Below are 18,287 nucleotides of genomic sequence, written 5' to 3' on the forward strand. Positions count from 1 at the left end.
CCCAGGGGACAGTCTCCAGCAGGGCGAAGACCGGATGTGGGTGGGTGCCTGGTGGCTGGCCAGCACTCTGCGTTCAATGGCATCAAATCAAGCTGGCCCAGGGTGGCGCAAAGCAGAGGTGGAGAGGAGAGCTGAATGCTGAGTGCCCCGAGCATTCGCTGGGTGGAGATGGAATGGGAGTTTGGGTGAGTGGAGTGAAACCAAATCACAGGGGCCTCGGGAGGCAGGCTGAGGGTTCTGTGTGGTGCGGGACAGCCATGTGACATGATGAAATGGTGCCCCCCCAGCAGGTGAGAGAATCAGGTAAGGGCTCCAAGAACCGTCCTCCTTCCTTCTGTCTGGGCCCCGCCCCAGCCCCACAAACAGTCCACTCATGGTGATGCATCACTCCGAGCACCCTTGTTGTAAAGCTCAGTTCATTTTTTCTAAGCAAAAGAAACCTTAGGAAGCTCCTCTCAAACCCTTAGCAAAGGCTTGAAAACTGCCAATAATGACTACTTCCTAGTCTTTGACGGTAGCCAGGCCACTTTGGACATGTTTCTTATGTTAGTGCAAAATCTTCACCCCTCCAGTTAATCTTTGAGACCTTTTCCTTGTAGAACTACTCTAAGCAGGCAGTATCTTCCCCCTAAGCAAAGACTCCAAATATTTGAGGAGGGTGATGAGGCCTCTTTTTTTTTTTTTAAAGATTCTATTTATTTGGGAGAGAGCAAGCTAGAGAGAGAGAGAGAGAGAGAGAATGCACAAGCAGGGGGAGCAGCAGAGGGAGAAGCAGACTCCCTGCCAAGCAGGGAGCCCGATGCGGGACTTGATCCCACGACCCTGGGATCATGACCCGAGCCAAAGGCAGATGTTTAACTGATTGAGCCACCCAGGCATCCCATGATGAGGCCTCTTAATCTACCTTATCTAGATTAAACCTTTCTAGTTTCTTCCTAGAACATGACATACCACCCTTCACCATCCCAGAAGTTCTCTGTCCCAGAACTCCACCTCTGGCAGCTACCCTTCCATGAACATGATCCTGGGCTCCGAACCCCAGCCTAACAGGATCTGACTCATGCAGAGGAGGGGAGCACCACTTTCCTGGGTCTTTGCCCAGGGCAGGGGGGTGTAGGGTCCTGTGAAGTGACAAGGCAGAAGGACCTCTCCGTGACAGATGTGGGCTGTTAAATTAGCAAGACGGACCCAGGACTGCATCCTCACCCCAGTGAGAAGGAGGAAAGTAACAATGGTAAGCCTCCAGCAGGCAGAGCAGGGAGATTAATAAAAATAAAGGACTTGCCACGGACGGGGGCGAGCTGATTGATATTCTGACACCTGCCCATAAACTCACTGATGAAATGACTGGGCTTAAAAGGGACCATGGAGCTGGGAGCTAAAGTGACTCACTTCACATAAATGCCACTAATGGAGGCAGCCTCGAAATTTAAGGCAGCTATTTACTTGCACGATGGAAGGCAAGGCAAGGCTAAGACCCTTCCATAGAGGTAGTGCTCCTCACTCAAGGCGGCTCCTGCTCAGTGGGTACCTGCATCTTCGAGATTGTGCTGGGCCCCTAGAGGGCTCCTTGCAGGAAATCTGACCTGGATCAAAATTATCTTGAGACTCAGAAAGCTGTGAAGGGGAAGACAGAGCCCGAGAGAAAAGAGAAAATAAGAGTGAATCGTGAGCTATAGCTTATAGCTTTTGTAACAGCAGAGAACAAGGTGCAAAGTGTGAAACTTATCCACAGTGGAACTTTTGAATTCCAGACAAGGGGAGAGCTCAGCTGTGATGTTCCAGGGTGGACTTTGATCCTCTTCAGGATGCGAGTGAATGGCAAGTGAGAAAGGTGGCAGCACTGAATGGTGGAAAGAGGACTATCCCTCTACCACCAACTAGCCTTGTGACCCTGGGCACATCACTGACCTTCTCTGGACCTTAATATTCTCACCTGTAAAATGAAGGCTACCCCTGCAAGCCCTGCAATGCAGGTATGATTCAGATCTCCCTTTGCAGAGCAGAAACTGAGCCACAAAGTAATGAAGTCCCATGTCCAAGGTCACAGAGCTCCAAAGTGGCAGAGACAGGATGCAGACTCAGCCTAGGCTCCTAACCATGCTGCTGTGCGTAATGCCTCCCCGTCTTGGCCCAGAAGAGCTGACAGGGAGGCCCTGGGCAAGATTATGAAATAAGTGTGGCTTCTCCCCCAGATCCTCCACCTGTATTTTCGGCTCCTTTTCTCTCAGTGATCCAGGCACATCCGCAGGGCTCTCTAGTCCTCTCTTATGATTAGGAAAGGACTTTATAAATTCATGCAATATACATAATGGCTGAGAGGGGAGACTTAGCATAGCATCTACCATAGTTCAAATGCTGGATCTTATTAGCTGCTTGCTTTGAATAAGTGACTTAATTCTCTAAGCCTCAATTTCCTGATCTATAATATGGGAACATATAATCCCTCTTAGGATTGTTTGAGGCTTGAATGAGTTAGCATGTAAAGTGCATGGGGGAGTAGCCATTATGTAGTGAGTGATCAAAAAGCTATTACTCAATACTATTAGTATTAAGATAGAAATGACTAATACTACTATTACACATCCAAGAGTATTTGCACTCTTGAGGGGACAAGATCCTAAAATGAAGGAATGACCAGTGGGCATCACTGGACTGGGTTGAAGAGGGATATAGGACACAAGTCATTCTCTGTCCCTTTTATATCATACCACATGAGCGACCAGCTACTGCTAAACGAGGCTTTGAGAACTAGAATAATGTCCTCCCTCCAGCCTAAAATTAGTTTGTGCCCTAAAAGAATTGAATTTCCAAAGGGATCCTACACAGAAAGGCCACCATCATCCATGTCCAGAAGACCCCGACTCAATCCCAGTGGCTGTGGGGAGCTCTGTTTTCCTTGGGGATGTCCTCACTCTCCTGCGTGATCGGATGTCCTGTTTCCCCCATCGTCCCAAGGGCCTGAGAATGTTCCATGCCGCCTGGCCATCCCTAATGAAGGTGGGGCATGATGGGGGAGGAAGGAGGGCCATGGGCCAAAGTTCAGACATTTGTTTGACGCAGCTCAACTTCCTTCCCCTGCCTCCTCCTGCCACTGCCTACCTCCCCCTACCCGCGCCGATGGCCCGACTCAGTGGCGCCACAATTGTGGAGAGAAATTTTCTGCTTGGGAACACTGGATGTTTATGGCCTGCTGAGAGTACAACGACCCTGGTTTTCTTCTTTGGGGATTATGGCTGCAGATCAAGGGCAGGCATTTATGCCTCCTCCCAGTTTATAGCAGTAATAATAATTATTACGATGGCACATCATGCTTATATTGTGCCTTTTTAATAAGGCCACTTTGTTTGGCTTCTTAATATTTAATCCTGTTTTATATTTACTTTCTGATAGCTTAACATCAACCAGGTTTTAATTGCTTATGTGGAGGAAGCCTTGCTGGGCCTGGGCTGGCAGGAAGCTTCTGGGAAGGCCCTGGAGGCTGTGGCACCCTTCTCTGTGACCTTTCAACCCAGACAGGCCACCGTGGCTGGGCTCCATTTTTGCTTTCCCTCTCACCATCTCTTCCCTCTTCTTTTCTACAGTATACTTTTCTCCTCTCCTTCTCCCTCTCTTTCTTTCCCTTAGAAGAGACCTGCAATCCATCATCTAATTTAATTTATTAATGTAAGAGATGAGGAAAATGAGACCCCCAATCATCATGTGATTTGTACAGGGTCTGGAGCTATTTCGTAGCAAGGCCAAGGCGAGGATCATCTTTGGCATTTCCTAGACTCACAGTACTAGGGAGATTCCTAAGACTCTGAGCTGGATAAAGACATATAAAGAACTCCTTCACTTGTCAGCCTGAGACTATATTTGGCCATGTGTTTGATCTATCAAACTGTAGGAAAGTAGTAAGGAATAACTTTCCAAGTTTTTGTGTTTGTTTGTTTGTTGGCAAGAGAAAATGAAATGAAAGGAAACGTAACATAGTTTCTCCCAAGAGAGTCTCCTGGGGCAGTAAGCACAACCAGAATGTCCAGTTCTATTCTGCCATGGGGCTAAAGCAATGCCCACTGTAATACCCTACATCACTAGTTCTTATCAATTAGTTCTTCTGTATTTGAGCAAAGTTCTTCTGGAGGTTGCCTGATGTACCCAGGAAAGTCCTGGGTGCAAGGCCAGCCATTCTGTACCATTTACTAGCTTTCACTTTGGGGGAACTAAGTTCCACTTGTGGGGACTACCCTTTCATTTGACAGGGGAATACTACTATCCACCTTGCCCCAGACCAGAGGGCTCCATTGGTCAGGCTGCTGACAGAAAACAGACTCATAAAGTGGGTGATTTAGGAGAGGTTAATAAAAAGATGCAGGAAGGTTTAAGGAAGTCAACAGGGGATAATGCAGGACCCTACTGGAAGGGCCTGAAGGGACAGAGTGAAGGAGCATTTTCCAGAAATCAGAGAGGGCAGCCATGAGGAGAGGGTCACGTGATCAGACCTGTGGTCTTCAGCAACAAGACACAGCCAATGTGTACCAGCCCTGCACGCAGTGCCAGGGAAATAATTACCCTGCTTCACTTTCCTCAGGCCTCATAGACATCCTGCTGGCCCTCCCCACTGGGCAACACAGCATAAGCCCTAGCGTAGGAGAAGTTGTTGATGTCGTTTACAAAGGTCAGCTTCCTGGAGTACAGGGCATAGCAGAGAGGACGCATTTGAAGGACAAACTCTCAAGATGTCCAGCATGTAGGAGTGCCCTTAAAACTCCATAAAGATAGAAACTGTTGTTATTATTATAGTTCCAAATCTAATACCGCTAGGATCTGAAAGGGAGTCCAGAGAATTCTAGTATAAAGACTCTGGCCTTGAGAAAATTTTAACTTAGGGAAATAATCTAATACTCATACAGTAAACTATAAGAAAAACAGATTAAAATTAGTTGGTAATATTAGCAAATACTTGTATCACTTACCATTTACAAAGTTTTTATAAATTTATTTCACTTAATCCTTACTAGGACCTCATGAACTAAATAGTATCGATATTTAGCCTCTTTTTACATATAAGGAAACCTCAGAAAGGTTAAATAACTTACCCGTTTCATGGAACTAAAACTTGAATTCACGTTCTAATTTTAAAGCCTCACAGATCGCAATGTTCCAGGAGCTCAGAAGAGGGGACTCTGTGGCAGTGGGTGGTCCTGAAAGGCTCCACAAATGAAAACTGGGCCTCCAGGAATGGATGAAATTTGACTAGTTCGGGAGTCAGCACACTTTTTCTCTGAAGGGTCAGTTGGTAATTATTTTTGGCTTTGCAGGCTACATGGAGCCTCTATTGCAACCACTCAGCTCTGCTGCTATAGTGTGAAAGCAGCCGTGGACAATACAGAAGCAAAACTTTCTTTACAAAACAAGTAGCAATCTGGATTTGGCACAGGAGCTATTGTTCCTTGACCCTGGAATATGTGAAGGGGAGGCGGAAGGGTATGATATGTGACGTCATAGCTACGAAAGCCCAGAGGTTAGAATAAAGATGGTACATTCCAGGGACAATGAGAAGGGCAGCCCAACTTGGGTGGAGAATTTCTAGAGGAAGTAACGGGAAATGAGGATGAATCAATATTGTCTTAATCAGCTAAGGCTGTTGTAACTAAGTCCCACAAATACACAAGGTGACTTAAACAACAGAAAGTTATTGTCCCATAGTTCTGGAAACCAGAAGTCCAAGATCAAGGTGTAACCGGTGTTGGCTTCTTCTGAGAGCCGTGAGGGAAGGACCTGCTCCAGGTCTCTCTCCTTGGCTTGTAAATGGCTGTCTTCTCCCCATGGCTTCATATATCTTCTCTGTGTGTGTGTCTGTGTCCAGATTGCTTCTTCAGATCAGAATACCAGTCAAATTGCTTTAGAACCTGCCCTCGTTATCTCATTTTAATTTAATTACTTCTTTAAAGACCCTTTCTCCAAATACAGCTACACTCTGAGGTTACAGGGGCTAGGACTTCATATGAATTTCTGAGGGGCACTCAGCCATCACACATAGCATGGAACCAGATCACAGGAAGTGTTAGATTCCAGATTAGAGTCAGTGGGGTAGGAAATTAGGAATCCTTTTGCATGTTAGTCATAACTCGGATTAGTACTCTGAGAAAATGAATGCTAATTATGCCACTCATATACAGAAAAGATAATAAAATGGGCATCTGCCAATTAAATGGCAAAGTAAATTGTTCAGTTCATCCAAGAGAGTGTAGAAGGCTGAGCAAATGGATCCTGGCAGTCTGGCAGACCCAGGATTCAGCCCATTGGCTCCATACGGCTCTCCACAGCACTGGAGAAGTTCAGGTTGGGTGAGAAATGCCCTCAGTTCCTTGGGCTTCTGACACCCCCACCACTGCCTGGGATGCCTGGCCCTGATGCGCCAACCCTCTCCCAATGAAAGGAGATAAAAGATTGACAGCAGTTGATGAGTTCTCTGACCTTGGGTAATGAGGCTGCCAGCTAACTTCCAGAATGATGACAGCATTTCTCTTAGTAGATCTCAAGAGAGGCCAGCCATTCCTGCTGAAAGTCACCACAGAACATTGCAAAGCCACATCCCTGGAACAGTGTCAAAGCCATTTGGGTAACCAAAGATTTCAGAACTAGGCAGATTTCTTCATCTCTCCCAGGTCCATTCCTTGTTCCCTAACATGGAGCTTTGCTCTAATGTCACTCGGCCAATTGTGATGAATAAAAATACCTAAGACAGACAGCCTCAAGAAGCAAGACCATATATTTTATGTGTGGAGGCTTCTCCATGCATCTGCCCCCAACCTAGGGAGAGGAAGGAAGGAGTGGAAGGAGGGGAAGGAGGGAGGAGGAAAAAGAGAGTAAAGGAAAGGATACCTGAGAAGATTTTGCTTACTGTTTCCTCTGTGGATTGACTGCTAAGTAACCTTAGTGACTTTCTTTTTCTTTATCAAAACTAGCATTGCTCTTACTCTCAAACCTTGGTCAGAGCCCCTTCTGAAGTCATTTTTTATGCACGTGGATGAGTTTGGCCATCTTTGGGGATACATATTACATCATGGTAGCTAAATGAGATCTAATTTCTTTTTACAGCAAATGTGAGTGCTGACACACTGGAACAACCTGGAGCAGATTCACCACTTAGAGGTTTGCTTTAAGCAGTATAAGGAACTGACTAGAGGCATTAGTTTTACAGAGAGCTTCTCTGTTGACCACAGCTTTGGAAAGGCTGGCCAGCTGATCTGTGCAGCCATGCTTTCAAAGAACTATCTGGTGTTTAATGGAGGATTTTAAATTTTAGTAAATAAACCTTCAGAAGGTTTGCAAACCCACAGGTACCAGGCACTGCCAATCTTCACCATGGCTTAGATCTAGTGCTCCTCCCCCACCATGATTCATATGATTTCCAGACATGTAGGAAATGGCTTATTATAATCCCCCCATTATCCACACAACTGTTCTCCAAGCAGGTCAGGGGAGACATTGGTTACTGCGAAACAAGATCTGTGCACCTCCCTTGAGATGTAGAAATAATCTATCAGGCACCATTCAAGCAAGAGTTGTCACCCAGAGAAAATTTTGGGGGAGAGAAGACATTAATTCAAGAGATAATCAGTTTTTGGCAAGATGGAGTCAACACAACTCATTGTAGCAGTTGTGATATTACTAAAAATGTAATTATGTTATCCACCACCTGCAACGGCAGCTGTTAATTACTCTTTCAGGAAGAGTAATCTCATTTTCTTTGAGAATCTTCTCAGCAGAAGTCAAGGAACAGGACAGCCCAGAAATTCAGATTTGGTGCAGAGGACCCCCTAACAATGAAGATAGAAAGTCAGAAAACTAGCTTCCTCTCTAGCATTCTTTCTCAGTAATATCCTTCCTAAATCATTCAAGAAGCACAATTTATTCTGCAGAGGGCATGTTATTATGACACAGTCTGCAGATGAGCACACATCAAGCTTCACTTTATAAACATCAAGAGGATTGCCTTTAGAGGAGAGGTGCCCTCGGGCACCTGTGTTCTTTGCTGTCTTTCTGCCTTAATTTCCAGCCAGTTCATCATCTGAGTGGCCACAGGAAGAGGCAGAGTCTCCAGCTCATCCACCAAATAACTATCCAGCATTTGTAATTCTCAGCTTTCAACAGTTTGGACACTCAGACTCCAAGATGGAATGCAAGTCCATCTCCCTAGGGCAACAAATCCCTTAAAGAATCAACTACGATCCTGCCATTTAATCCCTTGGGAATAGGAACACGAACTGCATTTTCACCCATCTTATTCCCTTAGGGACTTTTGGGATAAACTATCACAAGTAGGCACTAATATGTTAATGTACTGCTCCTTCCAGGTGAGAGATTTTCATTTCAACAAGGAACCTTCAGATATATGACTTTACCCAAAAGAGCAGATCTAGTAGACATTACTGCACACTCTGAAAGGAGATGATTTACATGCTCTTCAAATCACATTCCACACCTGTAGCTGAAAGACCAGCCCTGGTCAAATTCAGTCATACACTGAATGACCATGTTTTTATCAAGCTGTTCCTATTGTTTTTAAAGTTATTGTGCAGTTATTTCTGAAATCAAAAAATATGGGGCAATACTGATGCCAAGGCCAGAAGCTGAATAATGCTTCTGTATAACAGGTCACAGTGTTCTGGGCCTTCCATCACTGGACAGGGCTCTTGTTCCCCCAGACAACCATGTGAATAGACAGAAACTTGGTGACTGGCAGACTCATGTTGACCCCTTTACACCTCCAAACAAAAGACCACTCATTATGAGATGCTTACTTCAGTAACTGTTATCATTCTAAGCTGAGACATATCTTTTGCTAGAAAGCAAATTGGAACCAAGCCATTCATTTCAGCTCCTAACACTCAGTGCTTTTTTCATATGGGATTTTTGAGAAGTGTCTGCTTATTCCAAGCTTTGTTGTTGTTGTTGTTTTTTCCAAGCTTTGTATTTTAAAGATGTGTGGTTGGGACATGGCCCTTTACCTAGATTAAAAATAAGACTGATCCTTTTTTTCATGAACAAGTCTTCAGAATTTTCACTAACAAGCAGCATTCAAGGATGCTCATTGAAGGTGATCCAAGTTCCAGGGGAAGTGGATAAAATAAAGAAGCACCTAAAAACTTGGATTGACCTTCCCTTTATGCCCTTTCCTGGAACTAATGGGATCACCTACCCATTCCCCACCAGGGCACATGCTTCCTTTCCTGAGTGGTAGCAGATTTCCCACCTCATTAATAAGTTGTGACTAGGGGCACCTGAGTGGCTCAGTCGTTAAGCGTCTGCCTTCTGCTCAGGTCATGGTCCCAGGGTCCTGGGGTCGAGCCCCGCATAGGGCTCCCTGCTCAGCGGGAAGCCTGCTTCTCTTTCTCCCACTCCCCCTGCTTGTGTTCCCTCTCTCGCTGTGTCTCTCTCTGTCAAATAAATAAATAAAAAATCTTTAAAAAAAAAAAAATAAGTTGTGACTAAGCCTCACTCACTACTCATGCCAAGCCCCCTCCATAGAGGCCTGGCAGAGCTGTGGTTCATACTAGTTTTGTCAAACAGAGTGGGAAAATTCTCTTTCTCTGGAATTAGATAAAGCATTTGACATCCAGAACTCAAAGTCTATTGCAGAATACAGAGCTCCCCCTCTTCCATTTGTGGTAATCAGTGTCTTTACAAACTCCCTAGCACCCTCTTCTTCAACTATAGCCCAGAGCCAAAAGAAGCTTATAACATTCTTCTCCCTTATACACCAAACTTCTGAAAAGACTATCCACTGACAAGCTTCTTCGCCTGTTTAAACTGATTAAAAGCAGATACATAGAGGTTTTGGATATTATTAGGCCTGAAACACTTGGTGGTTCTTTACTGAATGGGACTAAGTCGTTGAATTGGACAAAGGGGCAAGTAGATCCATGGGCTGTTTTTCATCTGCAAGTGGCATGATCTGAATATAAGTGGTGAGGGAGGAGGGGTAGATCCACTACAGGTGGGGAAGAGGTCAGGTCACCTGGCCATTGGGTAGGAGTGAAGGGGGAGCACCAATGCTATCGTTTGATTCTAGCAGTTACCCTACTGGAGACTGTAGGCAGCAGGGATGAGTGGTGGCCTCTCCCAGGAAGCTCTTCCCTCAAAGCCACTAACTAGATAGACCAGTGTAGACTGAAGCTTCTGCTGGAGTAACTCCTTCTCCTCAGGGTCCATCATTTGTTTTGTGTCATTAATTCATGTGATTGGGGTTTGGGTTCTACTTTGTTATGTTTTCTTATGTGTTTTGGTTTATTGCTCTTTACAGTTTTCTTAGTTTATGTTCAAAGATGAAAATGGATGTTCTATGTGAAAGCTGAGTTCCTTGTCTCTTTCTTTTGCCCATGGCTGACTGCATGCTTTCTATTGATGTCTTGTTCCTGGTTCTTGACATGACCATCTTGTCTGTGAAAGGAGGCACACCAGCGGGCTTGCTTGATCAGAAGAAAGGGAAGTTTGCTTGGTTTAGTCACTCCACAGAAACCCATGGTAATGTTCCCCTGCGCTCTATGTGTGTAAATGAGCATTGGTACATACCGGACTGGTATTTTTCTCGATGGTTTGTGATGCAGTGGTCATGAATGTGTATTTGTATGTGTGTGTATGTGTGTGTGTGTGTGTGTATCTATAAGGGGATGGTAATCTGTCCCACTCAAAGCCACTGCCCTATCATCTCTTCATATGTATAAAGTCAGCAGACATGACAATCAGCAGTTGCTTTTCCTTGATGGAACACTTCCTTTGGATAGTGCCAGCCAAGATTAAGGTCACCGTAAATGCCAACTTGGTACTGGTACAGGCAGTTCCTTGATTTAGGAGATAATATGGTTCCTCCTAAAGCCCAAGCCCATCCACTCCTAATTTGGTTGTATTTCCAAGCCTAGCACCACCATCATACCACTCCACTAACACATAAGGGGCTCTCTGGGAGCAAAGTGTCACAAAGTCAGAGCTCTTTAACTTTATTTTTTTAAGATTTTATTTATTTATTTATTTATTTATTTATTTATTTATTTATTTATTTATTTGAAAGAGAGAGTTGGGGGGGGGCAGAGGGAGAGAGAGAATTCTAAGCAGACTCCACAATGAGCACAGAGCCCAATGTGGGGCTTGATCCCACAACCCTGAGATCACAACCTGAGCCAAAACCAAGAGTCGGATGCTTAACTGACTGAACCACCCAGGCACCCCCCAGAACTCTTTAAACAATGATGCCTGAAGAGTGAAAGGAACCTTAGGTCAGAGATGACCAGAGATAGATGGTTTGAAAGGACTGAAGTGTATGACTTCTTCCTTAGTGTGGATGGAGGAAAGAATCTGGTAAGCTCTGAAGGTGCTGTCTTCCTAGCTCCCAGTGCTAAAACCATCCCTAAGGTCTGGCCTCACACACCAGCTCCTTCAGACCTCAGGCTACAACGGGTGTGTAAATGCTATAAAATTCAACACCACTATTTGGCTATTCACCATGCTCCTATGATGCTTCCAGAGCCTGATCTGGCTATAAGAACCTCATCTTGTCTTAAAGTATAGAGTAGGGAGCTGGTCAACAGAGGGGCAATCAAGATAAGCATGGTGCAGGGGGTTATGACACTTGTACTCATGACCAAGTCCTACCCCCAAATACACTGTGTGAACTTGGGCATCTTCCCTTCCCTAAACCTCACTTTCCTGTCCTGTAAAGTGAAGGGAATAAGCTAGAGCTGGGTAATATCTAAAGTCACGTCCAGTGCCAACCTTCTTTGAAATGGCATCTAGATTTCTTTTTACCCAACTGTATTAAAAATGAGTCCTAAGGTAGAGAGGTCTCTCGTACATGACAGTCAAACATATGTTAAGTCATGGGCTTTCTATTTATATCTTGCATGTTCCTGACATGAGTCTCTTCTCACCCACCCATCTTTTCTTCATCCAAAAGAAATGAACCTTGGAAAATCTCCATCCAAAGATACTATCCATATAACCAGTAGAAGCTTTTCCTGGGCTGTGGCGGCCCCATGGGGACTTGTACAAGGTGTCACATCACCTGATGCCACACCCTCACTAACTGCAGATTGTGTGGCTCCTGAGAGTTAGTGATTTTCTCACCACATGAGGAGTTCTGTTCTGCAAGGAGAACGGAACCAGGACCAATGCCGTAATGGCCATTCTGAAGAACAAGGGTTGCCAAAAATAAAACACATTTTTGTGTCATATTAAAAGGGTAAGAGAAGGTGAGGAGGAAGAATTCTCGAGTGAAACTTCTATTTGAAATAAAAAATAATGATAAAATAATGGCTTCTCTAAGCCCCTACACTGGGTTGCAAGCTAGAAAATTCCTGCCACTCTGGAAATGCAGCTCACTGCTGCCTTGGGAAGGGAGTGGAGATTGACCAGACAGATTGGCACCAGTGGAATTAGATGGTTTATATCCCAAGTCAGCCTGCTGGGGTCGGAATGTCAGGATTGCTAGAAGGGGAAATGACATCCCGGTCTACGTTCAGTCTATCTTCAAGTCACATTTAAACTTAATTGGTGGATTCCACGATTATGTTCCCCATTCCTGGTGTCTGTAGTGCTAGTTTGAATCTTAGTACCCGATTCTGGTAATAGTCATTTATTTCAAGCTACCTATTTCAGGTACAGTCCTAGATGGAACTGACTCAGGACCCAGTGTCCACTACAATTAGGGGGGCAGTCTTCCACATCCATCTAGTACTTCATGAGGCAGCAAAAACATCCCTCCTACAAACAAGTTGGACCCTAAGTTTGGGGATGAAACCCCTTAGAATTGGTAGGTGGGGAAAAAAGCAAAATAAAATATTTTCATGAAAGCTCCTCTTTTTATGGCTCATAGTGGATACAAATGGAAAAGCTTGCACAGCTTTTCTGAGGGCACAGAGTTGAGGGTAGGAAAGGATTCAATGGTCAGTGTTTTCAGGAAGTAAGTCCCACTAGTTAAACTCACCCTAGACAAGCAGCAGGTGTGACAGTCAAGGAAACCCCCAAACTTGGCCATGGCAGTGCCAGTGCCCCAACCTGCTCACAGCAGCACTGCTGCCCCTTCCCCCCAACTAACAGATGCTGCTCAGGCCCTCCTCCTCCCAAGTAGCCCACAGTCTTGGGACTGGGTGTTTCGCAAACTAATGCTCTTCTCTCCCCTTTTCCTCCCCACCCTCAATGCCTTGTTCTGCATCCCTTTGACTCTTGTAGTGAGCATGCCCACAAGCGAGACCGAGTCTGTCAACACCGAAAACGTGGCTGGAGGTGACATCGAGGGAGAGAACTGCGGGGCCAGGCTGGCGTGAGTAGGCACGGCGAGCCCAGGGACTCGGGCTTTTCCAAGGATGCGGGCAGGGATGCTGTGTCCTGAAGTCACAAGGGGCTGGCCCATTGTGGGTGAGGCAGAGGTCAGAGGAACAGAAAACTCAGGCAGCGACTTGTGTGGGGAAAGAGGGCCCTGTGTTGAGTATGGCTCCATGGCAGGGGGAGAAGTCTTAATACTAAGGCCAGTCTCTGATTCTTCACTCCTGTGACGGTCTGACTCCATTACATCAGAGAAATACAGGACAGGGCTAGGGGGGACAGTGAGGGGAGGTTGGCAGTGGCTCCTAAGTCTGTTTCTTCCCAGCCCCTTTGCCCCCTGTCACATGAGGCACCTATGTGAGGGTCCCTGGGTCCTGCCCACCACCCTTTCCATTCTGGTAAATGTGACCTGGAAGAAGAGCAAACAGGTAAGAAAATACCCTGGGAGATAATCAACATGTTGGTCCTTCTCTGCAACTCTAGTTACCTACCTAGTGAAGGGAAACAGAGATGCCTGAAGTGCAAACTGGAGTTAATACAAAATTCACCTGTGCTTATTCACAACATGGCCAGACACCTTGTCCAAAAGTAGCTCCAGCCTAGATGCCCACAGCTTCCCTTCCCCTAGGGCAGACCCCAGGCCCCAGGCTTCGGGGAGCCGACTGGCCCAAGATTGCGCCAGGTGCGCAGAAGAACAATTCACTCATGAACTATCACAATCACCCATCTTTGATCTTAAAAATGGAAACCAGTAGTCCCTGGGAAATGTTCCCCCACAAAAAAAAAAAAAGTGAAGGGAAAAAACAGTTTAACTGCTAAAAATAAGCAAACTGTTGATTCTATTACCAGCATCTCAGCAGAGTCCAAAGATTAAAGTCCTATTCTGTCAGGGAGTCACACTGACCTTGGGCATGAGGCCTCCTGGAGCATTCAGGGTCTGCTCTTGGAAGTGGAGCCTGCTTTTCCTGTTGGCTTGTTGGTGTAAGAATTGTAAGCTCACCCCAGTCACTAAAAAGCACCGCATACAGAAGGCTCTGAGTAGGACCAGTCCCAAATGAAATGAATTTCTAAATTGCTCCATCAGTGGAACAGCATCTTATTTCACCCTTCATCCCTGAAATGACTCAATAGGCTGAGCAAACCCCAACCTCTTTAAAAAGATTCTCTGTAGGTGAGTCTGAACACAAGCCATGCCAACCTTGAGAATGGTCTCCAAGAAAGGAGAAGGGAAAACAAGGCTTAGGAACAGACTGGCTCTTGCAATTTCTATTTCCAGGCTACACAGGGCTTTCAGCATCACTCACTCTGACAGTGGCACCAGGGAGTCTGCACTGCAGATTTCTCGGCATCATTGGGAAGCAATTATTGTCAAAATGTTGTTAAAATACGGGGCTAATTACATTTTTAAGCAGCAGTCCAAGCCTTTCCCTCTTCTCCTGCCATACAAAGCAAGCACTCAAGTTTTTGCAAATGGGCCCCAGCAAACCTTCTAAGTCTGTCAGGCCTTTCTGTGGTCTTAACACCAAGGAGGGTTGTAGAGAAGATGGTGGAGGACCCTGCAACTCAGGCTTTGGGGCATAGCTCAAGTTGCAAACCAGGAGAGACCAGAGAAGTTCCTAGCCCTAGGAAGTCACTTGCAGGTACATTTCAGGAGAGCATGGAGATCTATTGGAAGGAGAACATGATTATCCTCCAGAGAGGGAAGCTGGCACCTCTAGTGTATCTGTCATTTCCTTGAGGACACATTCTGCAGGCTGGAGGAGCTCTGTAGAAATGGTCCCTGTTATCCTTATGAATATCCACATTTATGCTTCTACTCTGTGCATATAAAATACCTGGACAGAGTGCCAGGATTATAATATATACTTAATAAATTATGGTCTTTCCCCATCTCTCTACCCAGCCCCACCCCACTCAGACAACCATGGAATAAGACTGCCAACATTCCTGGTGGGAGAAACAGTGTGAGAACAGGCTGGGGGCTGAAACCGAGTGTGATGGGGAGGAGACAGTGAGGGGCTGGCATTTTTAGAGCTAAGAATTAAAAGGCTTGTGTAGTCAGATGAGGTCAGGATGAAAATTTATATGTAGTGAGAAGGGCTGATGAAGATGGTCCCTGAGGGGGTGGGAGCAGAGAGAAAAAGGAACTGCAATATGATATTTTGTTGGGGAGAGGGAGGTGATGAAGAAGAAGGAACCATCAAAGTTTGAAGACAGAAAACAGTAAGGATGCTGAAGTAAAATTTGAAACAAGGGTCCAACTGAGGGACCTGTAGGTACCATGCAGGCAACAGGATATGGAGGTCCAAGGCTCAGCTCTGAACAAGAATGGAGCCACACACTTGAGGTTATCAGTATAAAAACGATTAATGAGGCTATAGGATGAGGGTTGGCCAAGGGCTGAATCTTGGGAACCTGACAGACAGAAGAATAAGAATAAGTAAGTGAAACAGATGAAGAGGTTTTAAGACAACAGACAGCAGCACTTGCAGGAAGGCCACGGGAGAGAGTTTCAGGAGAGCACTGTTGATTGTACATTCATTCAGCAGTGTGCCCAGCTTGGTGCACAGTGATGGTGATGCATAGCAGGAGAAAAAAATTGATACCATTTCACTGGAGTTTATAATCTGGTGTGGAAGTGATATTAAGCAAGTAAATTAGTCATGGAAATAGGGATAAGTGTTAAGAAGGAAAAGTAGCTAAGTAGTAGGGTTAATAACAGGTTAGACTGGCAAGTTAGGAAACACTTTTTTGAGGAATAAAATATAAGCTGAGAACTGAAGAGTGAACATACATTATTATTGAGGTGAAGAGTAAGGAAGAATGTTCCAGTCAAAGGCAACAGTGTGTTTCAAGGCCCTTGGATGGAAGGACTGGGAGGCCAGGGCGGATTGGTGGGGGAGTGGGGAAGGGGAGGCTGGAGGAAGGGCATGGCCTGGTAGGCCCCTAATGATCTTTGTCTTTATCACAAGACTGTGAGAAGTCACAAGAACATGGAACTGGCAAGGGAGGTTGACTGGGTTAGTTTTGCATTCTCGAAGGATCACTTGGATGTCAGGGAAAGAATGGGTAGAAGTGAGGCCGCTAGGGAACACAGTGAAACACAGGGCAGCAGCCTCGATAGCAGTTAGTGAGGTGTGAGATGATGCTGGCTCAGGCTAGAGTCACACATGGAGATGAAGAAAGTGGTCGTGGGTTCTGGAGCCACACTCTACAGGACTTGTTTGCGGGAGCTGGAGTCTTAGTGAAGGAGAAGGGTGGGAAGGAGCCAGCTTAGGGCACTCGCTCCAGAAGTGAGGCCATGGAAGGGAGAGAAGAAAATAAGATGGTAGAAAGGGAGGCAGCAATGGCCAAGTGAGAACTCGTTTTTCACCATAGTAAAACACTGGGGCAGTCTTTGCGGCAAAGAAGCGACCAATGAAAATGGAAGGTCTACAGATGCTGGGATGGAAATGGGTGATTATAGCAAGACATTGCCTAAAAAGAGGAGAAGGTTGACTTCAGAGACACAGTTGGAGATGCTAGATTTACACAGGAAGAAGAAGTTCCTTACCTCTGGGACTAATTGGAAGATAGAAAAAGAGACCTGGCATCAGGAGTCCTGGACCAGGTCCCAGTCAGCCACCAAAAAGCCATTGTTGCTTTGACCTCAACCAAAGCACTTCCCATCTGAGTCTTGGTCTTGCCCTCTGGGACACGAAGGAGTTGGCTTGATTGTTGGCTCGGGGACTACTAGCAGAGGCCCAGAACTCCTGGGAGCCACTTTCAACTCTTGTTCATTTGGGCTTCCATGTAAGATGTCCTATGAATAAAACATTCTACAACCCGATAAATTGCAAACCATAGTTCCAGGTGACATCTAAGGACCCCATCCAAGCTCTCAAACTCTATAGTTCTATAAAGAATGTAGAATCAGAAATAGGCTCTGATACAGAAAGTCAATGATAGGAGTCAAACCAAATTATCTGTCATCTAGTCACAGAAAGTGGGGGTTAGGTGTCCTAGGAACCTGAAGAACAGTACAGAAGATTCAAGCTAGTGAGTCACCAAGAGGTCACTAAAAGATCACCAAGGAGTGCTGAAGCCACAGTGGAGCCTGACATTGTAAATGTGAAGGCAGCCTTGCAAAACGATTCGACAGATTTTTTTGGCAGCCTGCATGGCCCAGAAGCACTAAAAACAGCCGTGTGAACCAGGGCAGCAGTGTAGCGAGGCCGGCAAAGTACAAGTCCCAGGCCGTGCGTTGAGGGCAACATTGATGTGACGCTAGTGCCAAGCTGGGACCTGGAAGTTAAGCCTGGCATTAGCCTGGGAGCCCTGGAGGGGGTGAATGATGGGGAAGACCCAGTGAGGGCAAAGACTGGGTTCCGAGCAAGAGCAGGAGGAGGAATAGAGAAGGAGAATCTGGCCAGAATGTGGAGCTACCGAGTTCAGCATCCAGTTGTTGAAGCAGTGCTCTGTGATGACAAGGTCCATTACCCTTCTAGGAATAACAGCTGTGGACAGTGTTGAAGTTGTGGCGTCAAGGAATTTGAGTCAGATGTGTGTCAGCCTGGATGGTGACTGCAATGCCATCTGACTTACGTTAAAGGCAAATTGAGACAATTCAGGGAGATACTATTTCATACCGCAGGTAGTAAACATACTGTGTTCATTACTCTAAGAAGGTGAGAAAGGCTGAAATATAAATAGGCCCCCAAGAAGTAAGTGGTTAAGCAAAAGGAAAGGAGTTTGGGGCTCGTCTCTAATTTTGAACCTTAATATCAACAACAAAAATCATGGTTCCCTAGAAGGTTTGTCTTGGAGGCCTGGGCAGAGAAAGTATCTTGGGTTGAAGCGACTTCAGGTCCAACCCAGTAGAATTGCTCTGATGGTCTTGAGTGTCAGTTACTTTGTCCACCTCCTAGCTCTTCTTCAGGAAATCATTTAAAACATGAGGTGGGAATTGTACCTCACTAGGACAATAATGATAGAAAAAG

At 45.6% G+C, this 18,287-nt stretch overlaps 1 protein-coding gene across 12 annotated transcripts in view; it reads left to right on the forward strand.

Moving 5' to 3' along the window:
• Window positions 1-18,287, forward strand: part of CACNA1C (calcium voltage-gated channel subunit alpha1 C) — a 653,963-nt gene that overhangs the window by 479,353 nt on the left and 156,323 nt on the right. For 7 of the 12 annotated variants that reach the window (XR_010411642.1, XM_064591748.1, XM_064591749.1 and 4 more), the window contains exons 10-11: window positions 10,441-10,515; window positions 13,216-13,306. Coding sequence is in view for 11 of the 12 variants with exons in the window: in XM_064591748.1 (XP_064447818.1) it covers window positions 10,441-10,515; window positions 13,216-13,306 (166 nt within the window). In the remaining variant the exon portion in view is untranslated. The remainder of the gene's footprint in view (window positions 1-10,440; window positions 10,516-13,215; window positions 13,307-18,287) is intronic. The other 5 variants (XM_064591757.1, XM_064591750.1, XM_064591755.1 and 2 more) reach the window with 1 other exon arrangement.

The sequence above is a fragment of the Mirounga angustirostris genome, unplaced genomic scaffold (genome assembly GCF_029215605.1).
Source record: "Mirounga angustirostris isolate CCGP_5_RB_7025 unplaced genomic scaffold, mMirAng1.0.hap1 SCAF_5, whole genome shotgun sequence".
NCBI lineage: Eukaryota > Metazoa > Chordata > Mammalia > Carnivora > Phocidae > Mirounga > Mirounga angustirostris.